The following is a 12,249-nucleotide window of genomic DNA, read 5'->3' as shown; positions in this document are numbered from 1 at the left end:
CTGTCCCCAACTTTTGGCTTCTTGCACATCCATGAATTTCATTGCCCCATGGCTGATGGTCATGTCTTAAGATTCCCAGGCCAAAAGTCTAGAATTTACTCATTAAAACTCATCAACTCTCTCCTCCTTTAAGTCATACTTTGCAACCTACCTCTTTGACCAAGTTTTGATCATTTGTCCTAATATTTCCTTGTGTGGCTCGATGTTAAATTTGATAATGCTCCTGTGAACCACCTTGGCATGTTTTACTACATTAAAAGGTGCTATAATAATGCAGGTTGTTGCTGCTGATGCCTGCTTCATGTTTAATTGTATAAACTTAATGGAGACGTTTTCCCTCCACTGTTCCCGAGCTCTACAAGGACTATCAGTTCAAAGGGCAGAATGCTTTAGACCACAAAAACATAGTCGATGAAAGGTCGCAATCTGGAATGTTAACTCCAGGGGTGCGGCGAGGACATCTGCAGGGGTATGATTCTCAGGTAGAAACCCTGGTTGATCTTTCCCTCAAATCATCCCTCGTCCAGGGGAAATATGTTCAATGATAAATAGTCCCCAAAAGTGCCCCAACTAAGATTAGCTAACTCAACACAGACTGATGATTGAGTGCTACACCTTCTTAGAACGGTTCAGCTAGTCACTGGACCAAGTTTCAACCATTAGGAAATCAAACATCTGAAGAAATCAAGACCTTCATACGCAGTAAAATACGAAATGACTATAATATTGAATTTTCCTTTGGATTTTTTACTCGCTTTTCTATTTTCCTCTACATTTAATGTTCTGAATAAATATCTTTATGAAAATTCCCAATTTTATTTTTTAGATTAAAATAGAGAACGTTGGGTCCATTCTAGAAGTCTTGCTTGGAGTTGACCTTCCTATCAAAGAACTTTAAAGAAGAAAGAATTTTAATAAGGGCCTATTCATTTCTTATCATCACTCTAGCACAGATGGGAGCACTCTTGCCTCCAAAATCAGAAAATTGTAGCCTCAGGCCCAACTGCAGACTTTTGTATATAATGCAGCTCTAAGGGAGAACTGCTTTGTCATAAGTGACAAAAGTGAGGTATTTTGCTTCAAATCGATGTTAAGGATCCTGTGATATTTAACGTGCAGCAAAGATGCCCTAGCCAACTTCCTTTCCCAACCAATGCCATCTAAAAATAGACAAATTTATCATTCACCTTACTGCTGTTAGCAGGTCCTTACCCAGTACCATTGTTATGATTTTGGTAGAGACCAGAAATGTTTATTTTATTTTGGAAATCTAACAACCCAGGTATGTACTGAAAGAATGAAGCCATAAGGGTCACTGTTTAAAACAAATGAATTTTACTAAGCAAAAATCAAACATGAAAACTAAAAGCTACACTCTTAGGTGCATTAAAGATATTAAAAGTACAATCAACACAATTATACTCTAAACCAAATTTTTAATTCGTATTTCCTTCTACACCAATTGACTAATACCTCAAAAAACTCAGGTCAGACACTTATCAGAAACTGGAAGATTAACCACTTGGCCTGAGCACTGTTTCAAAGATTCGCTCATGGGTTGAGATTTCTCAGGCCTTCCACTTACTTCCTTTCAGATTGTCCCTTCAAATCCCCTCCAGCCGTCCCACAATTGTAGTCTCTCTGTTGGCTCAGCTTGGCTATCCTAGAAGTCCAACTCACTGTTAGTGGAATCCATCAGTGGAATCCATCAGCTATCAAGGATTTTAAACCCTATTAGCCGAAACACAGAATTTCAACTAAATTCTGCTAGAAAGAAATGTTCCCTGCAGCCAGTTTTTTCCCCCAAACTAAACTGCCTGAAAAACAGAACCACCCATACAAGAACCTACTCCCTTCTGTAATTAACTTCTTGTTTTCCTTTTTTTAATATTGTTTACCTTCCCAGGCAGCCTGGTCTAATCAGAAGCAAGTTGTCTTTTACAAGGAATCATCTTTCAGAGGAACCTAGATCTAAAAGGGACCACCACTCCAACATAAAGTATAGATTTTTCCCCAAAAGCACATGGGCCATCACACCACGCAAATGTATTTGTCTGCATAAGAACTGTGATCGCACTTGAAGTCTTTTATCAGTTGTCCTAGGGAATGTAATATGCAACGGCAGTTTTTCTTTCTTCCTGCATTTGAGGATGTGCTTCAGAAGATGGAAGGTTTGAATTCATTCCACATATTACTTTTGGTTCAGGTTTTGACGACAACCATGATCACATTTCTTTGTAATTTGAAAAGCTCCACTTCAAAGAACTTTTTATAACTATTTGAAAGGCCATGACAGCCATGCCTTTCATTCTGAAGAAGAGTTCACTACACTTGCCAAAACAATATGCAAAAATAGATCTTCCCATCACTCCTTAAATGCGTTAGCTGCAACAGTATTTGAAAGCTCAAGATTTTAGAATCGCCAGCAGCTTTGTATTCCATTGTATTGCAAATACTATTCTGATTCTATTAACTCAACTGCTGGCGTCTCATTGTATCAGTTATAGAACGAAATTACTTCAGTAAGCAAGCTATTCAATGGGCAATGAGTTCAGGGTGGAGGACACAAACATAATATTTACAAGCAAAGATGGAATCGGAGAAAAAGCACTTTTTTTTATCCATAGCATAATGGGTACATGGAACAGACAAGATAGCTGATTCAGGGTCAACTGATATCATTAAAGGAATCGTAGAAGGGATACAACACAGATAGAGGTTATTTGGCGCATCATGCCCGATAGCTCTTTGAAGAAACTATCCAGTTAGGCCCATATACCTGCTCTTTCCCCATAACCCTGAAGATCTTTCCCCTTGCTGGATCAATATCTTGAGGAGAGGAACAGAGGTTATATCGTAATAGTGCTGCTGATTGTTTTAAAGTGGAAGTAGGGAATGAAATTTAGTGTTCTTCCTTTGAGCAGAGCATCAATGGATTATATTATGTGGAGAAAGAAAGCACTGTGGGTGTACCTACACCACATGGACTGCAGCGATTCAAGAAGGCAGCTCACCACCACCTTCTCAAGGGCAGTTAGGGATGGGCAATAAATGCTGGCCTAGCCAGCGAAGGCCACATCCCGTTTCATAGTCTCCGGAGTTGCGAAGCTGTCCTTTGGCTTTCAATACGGATAGACTATTGTTACAATTATTTGTAAACAAATGTAGCCTTCCACCACCCCCACCCTATCTATCCTCCAAGTCAATTGGAGACTAAAATTATCTGGGTTGATGAGCAGTGAATAAACAGCACTAAGGGCAGCACGTACATGCCTGGTGATAAGATGGGAGATTTTGGTTCGAACAATACTTAAACTGGAAATATAAATTTCAGGGAAGTAGGTCTGCAAACCCATCACCATTTGTCCCCTCTCACTCACTGTGGGTGCCCAACAATAAATGCCACCATCAATACTGACAGTTACAAGCACTGTTTTTGTACTGTTATGACCGATGTAGTTGGTAAAGCAGAGTTATTTAAAAATACCAGAGGGAAACTTTAAACAACTGTCATAACCTATAATTTTAAGTGTTATGTTTGAGATACAACTCTAAATTCAGGAATCAGACCACCAGTTCGAGGCTTTACATTAAACTAACTGAAACATTTTATTAATTTACACAGGTTAAAATATATAAACACATGGTTACAAATTACTATCATAACTTTTAATAAATTCCCAAACTAATCTCCGTTAAGGCAACATCAACCCATAGACTTTGACCAAAAACCAAGCAAAGCATTTTCACTTTATGAATTCAAAATGAGGTTCTTCTCACTTTGGTTCCTTGCAGACACAGTGGTAGGCTTATAGGCTTTGATATTATATTGCCTCTGCTCTGCACACCCAAAACTGAAGTGATACCTGTCACTCCCATTGAATGTTAATTCTCATTGTATCAACCTCTGAACTAAACCTCTCTAACAATAAAACCCCTTTCATAGTACCAATTTTATTAGTAATATAAACATATTGCTTGGTAACTGCTAGATTGGAGTCAAGTTTTCACCCCATTTCTTGAATGCTCTATTCAAAAAATGCAAATGCCGCTATCTCTCTTACGTATCAAAACTAGTGCACATCAAAGCACCCAGACCAGCTGGCTTTAATCCAATTAAGCCACGTCCACAGACTAAACCTCTATTTTAAAGGAAAAATATTTTCCAATAATATTATATACATTAATAGCTTCATGACAGTACCATTCAATACAATTTTCAAAGATGTAGAATGTGAGATTCAGCTCACTCTGCTTGGACACATTTTCCATAGCAGACTGCCCAACCTTATTAAAGACCAGCTACCCCTGTACCATAGAACAGAAACAGATACTACATACATGATTTTGAACTACATAATAGAGTCGCTGACTTAACATAGCCACATTGTGAATGTGACAGATTCAACATATAGGAGATGGAGGCACTTTTAACTCTTTTTAAATTAATCTGTGGATTACAAGAACATGGACATATATGCAGGGACAGTCAGCATAACAGTAACATTAAGATGCCCAAAGCTGCTTTTATATGATTGTAGTGCCAGTAAAGGAAAATTGGTCTCCCCAGCAACCAGACTTAGCAAATTTAGGTGGTTTACTTTGGTGGTTGCAGCCAGCTCCAGAAGACGCACGGATCAGGACACAGTGTCACTAGCAGGGTACTGAAAGCAATACAAAAGCAGCTCCTGTCATAGGTTTTTGGACAGGAATTCCACTGGGTGTATGAAGCCATCAGCTTCCTGACCACCTGGAACCAGACATGCAATACGTTACACAGTAGAAAAGTTACTTTGCAGTTTCATGGAGACAGAAAAGGCAACTTGCTAGCTTGAAAATAAAATGTCATACTGCCACCTCAGCAACAGCCATTTGTATTTCTACACTGGTAAAAAAAATTGCTCAGACAACTTTCCAGAGCAGACAAAAGAATGACAGAGCAGGACAGAAAGAAAATAAAAATGAAGTGGGTACTTTGAAAGCATGATTCAAGATTTTTCTTTTGGGGAGCTTTTGAAAGCACTGGTACAGTGGACAGGATGCAATAATTTGAGAATGAAGATGAAGCGTCACTGAACTTCACAAGGATGGGAATGGGGAAGAGAACAGAGGTACAGCTGTATAAGTTGAGGTTTGAGGAATTTAGAAGCAAGGAGGGGAAAGCTCAAAAAGGTTTTGGCAGTGGTGCGTGAGGTAGTAGGGATCTTGTGTTCCAGATCTAGCTATGCTCCTAGCCAAGCTGTTCTAGTACAGCTACAACCCTGGCATCCACTCAGCAATATGGAAAATTGCCCAGGTATGTCCTGTCCATAAATGGCAGGACAAATCCAACCCAGCCAATTGCCACCTCATTAGTCTAATCTTGATCATTAGTAAAGTGATGGAAAGCATCATTGGCAGAGCTATCAAGTAGCACTTTCTTAGCAATGACCTGCTCACTGACAATCAATTTGAGTTCTGCCAGGGCCACTTAGCTCTTGAACTCATTTCAGCCTTGGCCCAAACATGGACAAAAGAGCTCCACTCCAGAGGCGAGGTGAGAGCGACTGCCCTTGACATCAAGGCAGCATTTGACCAAATGTAACATCAAGGAGTCTAGCAAAACTGGGGTCAATGGGAATCAGGGGAACTCCACTAGTTGGAATCATACCTAGCATGAAGGAAGATGGCGGTGGTTGTTAGAGATCAGTCATCACAGTCCCAGGACATCACTGCAGAAGTTCCTTCAGCTGCTTCAATGACCTTCCTTCCATCATTAGGTCAGAAGTGGAGATATTCGCGAACAATTGCACGATGTTCAGCACTATTCACGACTCCTCAGATACTGAAGCAGTCTGTGTCCAGATGCAGCAAGACCTGGACCATATTCAGGCTTGGGCTGAAAAGTGGCAAGTAATATTCGCGCCACACAAGTGCCAGGCAATGACCAACTCCAACAAGAGAGAATTGAACCATCTCCCCATGGCATTCAATGACATTGCCGTTGCCGAATCTCCCATTATCAACATCCTGGGTGTTACCATTGACAAGAAACCGAACTGGACAAGTCATATAAATACCGTGGCTACAAGGGCAGGCCAGAGGCTGGGAATTCTGCAGAGTAACTCACCTCCTGACTCCCCAAAGCCTGTCCACTATCTATCTACAAGGCACAAATCAGGAGTGTGATGCAATACCCTCCACTTGCCTGGATGAGTGCAGTTCCAACAACACAAGAAGCTCAACACCATCCAGGACAAAGCAGCTTGTTTGATTGGCACCCCATCCACCATCGTCAACATCCACTCCCTCCACCAATGACTCAGTAGCAACAGTGTGTCCCATCTACAAAATGCACTGCAGCAATTCACCAAGATTCCTTCGACAGCATCTTCCAAACCCGCAACATCCAGCACCGAGAAGGACAGGGCAGCAGATCCATGGGAACACCAAGTTCCCCTCCAAGCCACACACCATCCTGACTTGGAACTACGTCGTTGTTCCTTCACTGTCAGAGCCAAAATCCTGGAACTCCCTTCCTAACAGTACTGTGGGTGTACCTACATCACATGGACTGCAGCGGTTCAAGAAAGTGGCTCACCGCCACCTTCTCAAGACAATTAGGAATAGGTAATAAATGCTGGCCGAGCCAGTGATGTCCACATCCCGTGAAAGAACAAAAACAAAAATCAGATGTCTAATAAAGCACTTTTGGCACAGGCTCTCGAGTGGACATATAAGATCCCATAGCACTATTCAAGGAAAAGCAGAGGCCCTGGTCAACAATTACTCCTCAAGCAACTAAGATTATCTGGTCTTATCTGGACAAGCACCTTGGGATGTTTCCTTATGTTAAGGGCACTATATAAATAAGGTTTCAATTTAATTACTGGCTCTGGGACTTGTCTGTGTTCAAATTAGTTGCTGTTTGGGTTTCCCTATATTATAACACTGACTGCACTCCAGTGTACTGCATTGGGTCTAAAACCCTTTGGGACGTCGGAGGCCATGGCAGGGACTGTATTATTGCAAATTATTTCTTTCTTTAAAGAAGCAAAAGTGAGTCACCCTCCCCCATTGCAGTCACTAACTGCTGTCAGTCACACTCAGCAAATCTCAGTGTACGATAACCAGGGGCCATGGGCTTCCAATGTTTTCATTCAGACTACTGCTCGCGCTAATCCTCCCCCTGTTATGGTCAGCTAAACACATTCCCAGCAGTTAAAAGAAAATCCAGGACTTGGATTAAGAGAACAGAGCAGAAATGCTTTCGTCCAAGAATGCAAACGTACAGCTGCAACTTTTCGTTCATTTAATATCAAGGTGAGGAGAGAGCGTGGAACTTTTCAAACAAATTTTAAAAAACTCCATTGAATTTACGCGCTATATAAAAAAGTGAAAAGGCTGAAGATATGCAACAAATCCACCAGCATCCGAAAGAAAGGTCACGATTTGGAAAACCTTTATCGCATACTGTGTGGTCAGCATTTTTTGTTTGAATCTCAAGTTTGCGGGTTTGTTTGTGTGTGTGCGCGCGCGCGCGTGTGGGGGGAGTAGAAACCATTTACTTTACCTATAAAATACCATTAAAAAAATCTAAATTTAAGTAAACCAGATCACCATCCCATCAAAGTGGAAGGGCATTAGAGAACATGTTGTAACTCCTTTCTGTTCTTTTATTTAAAAGCGTTACTTACATATGAATTTAGATCGCGAAAGCCTTTCCCACCTACTGCGGTTTATTAATATCACTATTTTAATAAGTTTAAATATGCACAATGTATATCCCCAGGTGAGCGCGCGCACGGGCTCGTTAACTTCACTTAAGGTCGATGCATGTTTCAAAATCTTGTTCAGCAACTCACCAGATCCGCGGGCCAAATGAAGAAACAAAGTAAATGTCCAGAAGTTGGAGCGTTTCATCTTGACCGAAAGGCTTTGTCCGCACCAGCTCTCCCGGAGCGTGGTTAGTGGCTGGGGTTCGGCGACACCTCAAGCAGCTGCCGCTTGGGGCTCCCGAACCGGCTGCAGAAAGCCCCACAGCAGCAATTGTCCAAACTTTTGACCGCACAACTCCTGGTTTCGCCTATTTTTGATAAGGAGTAAGAATGACACTGAATTCTCCCAGTGTTGCTAACGACGGAGGAAATCACCCCCTCATCTGAAGGAGCACCAACTATAATGCAACACTGCTCGGTTGCTGACTGCAAACTGGGTTTCTTATTCTCTTCAGCAACTGTCGCCTGTTGGAGAGGCGGCTCTGCCAAAGGCACGTGATCCCAGCCCAGGGTGAGAGTTGGAAATGAATTCACTCACAGGCAAGGAGAGCACAATACGAAAAAAAGCAAAAAACTGCGGATGCTGGAAATCTAGAACAAGAACAAAAACAAAAATACCTGGAAAAACTCAGCAGGTCTGACAGCATCTGCGGAGAGGGATACAGTTGACCCGCTGGGTTTTTGAGCACAATATTTATGTTTTTGAGCACAAAATGAACCTCGCTGAGGGGGGAACCTTACCCCTCCCCACGAGTTGCTCCCTAAACACACCCCCTCCCCTCCTCTCTCTCCCTCGCAGAGGAAAAAGGCAGTGGCTACCGCGCTGGTCCCCGGCACTGCTTGTTGGGACTTGAAGACCTCAGCAGGTCTGGCAGCACCTGTGGAGAGGGAAACAGTTAACGTTTCGGGTCCAATATGACTCTTCTTCGAACACCTGTTTTTTATTTCTGGTTTCCAGCATCCGCATTTATCTTGTATTCCAGAGATCTGACAGAAAAAAACACAAGCTAATGTTATTGTAGCCCTGCTGTTACAGTAAATAAAAGTGAGACAGAATTTTAATATGTGAGATTTCAGAGTGACTTCAAGTAGATTTTGTCATTTCTGAGGAATTCGGAACGAAATTTCGTATCCCGGTTACCGTTCGATAAAAAGTCAGGGGCTTTAACAGATTTTATATCTTGCAACTGAAGGGAACCAAACCCTTAAGATAGACAAGATATGTGGCTATGATATATGGATAGGTGTATGTTAGACTGGCCAGCCACTGCAGCAGTAAAGATTACAAATCTACATGAGCAACAGAAACAAACAAAAGCAACACCCCTCCTCTAGCAGCACACCGTTCTAAAAAATAAACGCTTGTGCCCGATGTGCTCCGATTTATTAATTCGTCTAAAATAAACAAGTCAATAGCGGTCAGAGGAATTTTATGCAAATAGGTGAAACAGTTTGATGCTGTAGCTCGTTCGGAGATTTAAAACGCTGCACGATTCAGTATTGGTAACAAAACATGTTTAGTCTAGCAATGTTAATGCAAAAATCCAAATATCCAGTAATTCGAGTTAATACCTATAAATAGCTTTTGTACTGATTTGTTTACATTACTTTATTCGAATTACAGGATATTTACATTTTTAAAATTAACATTACTAGACTATAACGTGTTTGGGTACCGATCCTAATTAAAGGCAGTTTTTGCTCTAACCTGCACAACCATATTTGAATAGACGTTTGGTAGTCCAGAATTTGAGTATTGCTGAGAAAAGAGGCATTTGAAGCTTTTCACCTTGCACTCATCAGGACACCATAAGAATACCAATATAGGGGGAAAACAACAATTTATACTGTGTGAGGAGAGTGCTGATTGGTTGGCAAACGTACTCTGATTGATAGGGGTGTTGCCATGGATAATGCATCAGGCATCTTGGAAGGATTTACAGGAGGATAATTAACCTTGTTTGGCCACATTTCTATGGCCATCAAGTGCTGAAATGGGACTTGATCCCAAAGCTTCTGGCCCAGAGGTAGGGACATGATCAGTGCACCACAAGGCCTCTTTTTTTGTCAGAACTGTTAGAGCTTAAGCTGTTAGAGGTTGATAAAGATGAAGGGGTGGGGGGGAGACCAAAAGTGAAGGTCTGTAATAGAGTGGAAAGCAGAGTGATTAAATACAAAAGGGTGACAGTTAAGTCAAAATGGATTGAAAATTACATCTGGTCAGTCCTAACCAGAGAATCTTCTGCTCTGGCTTTTATTCCTGCTTCCTTACTACTGAAGACCCCAAAGACCTATCCTTAGTCTCCTTCTATTTTTCATTTACCTGCTGCCCTAGGTGACAACATAGAATAATTACAGCACAGGAGGCCCATTGTATTCATGCAGATTCTCTGCAAGAACAACTGAGCTGATCCAATTCCCATGTCACCCTGCAATTTCTTTCTCTTCAGGTGCTTATTTATTTCCTTCTTGAAAGCCACAGTTGAATCTGCCACCACAACACTTTCAGGCAGTAAATTCCAGCTCCTAGCCACTCACTGTATAAAAGCTGTCCTCAGGTAGCCATTGGTTCTTTTGCCAATCAATTTAAGTTGATGTCCTTTGATTCTCAACCCTTGCATTGGGATGAACAGTTTCTCTCTCTGACTAGATCCCTCATGATTCTGAAACACTTCTATCAAATCTCCTGTCAATCATCTCATCTCTTAAGGAGAACACCCCAGCTTCTCCAATCTGTCCACGTAAATTAATGACTAGAACCATTCTTATAAATATTTTCTGCACTCTCCCTAAAGCCTCTTAAGGATTTTCCCTCGCAGGGGGGTAAAAGGCGCTAGATCTCCCCTGGCACTTCCAAAGCACCCAGAATTGGATACAATGCTCCAGTTAAGGCCAAACCAATGTTTACAAAGGTTCATCACAACCTCCTTGCTCTTGTACTGTATGCTTCTATTTATCAAGACCAGGAACCCATTTTTTAAATCATTTTCTGAATTTGCCCCATCACTTTCAACAGTTTGTGTACATTTCCCCCCAGATCTCTCTGTTCCTGCACCCCCTTTAGAATTGTTCCCTTTAGTTTATATTGCCTCTCCTCATTCTTCCTGCCAAAATGTCAAAATATGTCACTGCACTTCACGTATTTTTTTTATTCATTCATGGGATGTGGGCTTTGCTGGCTAGGCCAGCATTTATTGCCCATCCCTAGTTACCCTTGCCATCTTGAACCACTGCAGTCCACCATACAGGCATGACATTAAGTTTCACATATACGCTGATGAGACCCATATCTACCTCACCACCATCTGTCTTGACCCTTCCATTTCCTCTGTGCTGCCGAACACACAGAGGGTGGCCCATAATTTCCTCCATTGAAACATTGGGAAGACTAAAACCATTATTGACCCCCCCCCATTAACTCTACCCACAGGCACCAATTCCATCCTTATCCAATCTTGTGTTTCCAAACTTGGGCATCCTATTTGACCCTGAGCTGAGCTTCTGATCCCATATCCTCTCTATCACAAAGGTCACTAACATCAATCCATAAAATTCCATGTCTCTATGCTTTTGTCAGCTAATCTACTACTGAAACCGTATCCATGTTTTAGTTACCTCTGGATTCAACTTTTCCTCCATGCCCTGTCTCTCCCTAGCTCTGTAGCCAGCTCCAACCCTTCAACCCTCTGTGATCTCTCTATTCTCTGACTCTAGTCTCTTATACATCCCCTTCTTCCTTTGTTCCATCATTGGTGGCCATGCCTTCAGTGCTTCAGTGTAAATTTTTGTCTAATTAATCTCCTGTGAAATTACTTGGGGCATTTTCCTACTTTAAAGGTAATATATAAATGTTAAAAGTGTCTTCAAAATGAAATCAGTAATCAGACTGAATGATGTGAAGAAAAGGGAAGATTTGCATTTATATAGTGCTTTTCATGATCACAAACAGCAATGTGATAATGACCAACTAATCTGTTTTTTGTGATATTGATTGAGGGATAAATATTGGCCAGGAAACCAGGGATAACTCCTCAGCTCTCCTTTGAAACAGTGCCATGAGATCTTTACATACATCGAGCAAGCAAGTCGGGCCTCAATTTAACGTCTCATCCAAAAGACGGCACCTCCAACAGTACAGCATTTCCTGTACTGCACTGGGGTGTCAACCTTGATTTTTGTGCTCAAGCCCTGGAGTGGGACTTGAAGCTGCAACCTTGTGATTCAAAGGTGAATGAGCCACAACTGGCATGAAAGAAAAGGTAATGTTTATTAAACCAAATAACCATACACAAACAATAGAAGACATGCTAACAAGATTACAGACCTGGAGATGGTTCATGGCAGTGAACATAAGTATGTCCTTAGTTATTTGGACTTCTGCACACTGCTTTTGTTTAAAGAGTTCTAAGAAGATATGGAGTAAGTGAACATATTTAGCATTCTAAGTGCAGCTGCTTCATTGATTGATTTGCAGGTCAAGTGAATGTCAACA

General features: G+C 41.4%; 1 protein-coding gene across 1 annotated transcript in view; it reads right to left on the bottom strand.

Moving 5' to 3' along the window:
- The window catches only part of mertka (c-mer proto-oncogene tyrosine kinase a), a 144,055-nt gene extending 135,931 nt beyond the window's left edge, over positions 1 to 8,124 (bottom strand). Inside the window, exon 1 of the mRNA XM_041187248.1 lies at positions 7,845 to 8,124. Coding sequence (XP_041043182.1) covers positions 7,845 to 7,902 — 58 coding nt within the window. The 5' untranslated portion in view covers positions 7,903 to 8,124. The remainder of the gene's footprint in view (positions 1 to 7,844) is intronic.
- Between the last annotated feature and the right edge of the window lie 4,125 nt (positions 8,125 to 12,249).

The sequence above is a fragment of the Carcharodon carcharias genome, chromosome 5 (assembly GCF_017639515.1).
Source record: "Carcharodon carcharias isolate sCarCar2 chromosome 5, sCarCar2.pri, whole genome shotgun sequence".
Taxonomy (NCBI): domain Eukaryota; kingdom Metazoa; phylum Chordata; class Chondrichthyes; order Lamniformes; family Lamnidae; genus Carcharodon; species Carcharodon carcharias.
The sequence above is the reverse complement of the archived record's forward strand: the minus strand, read 5'-3'. Positions and strand labels throughout refer to the sequence as shown.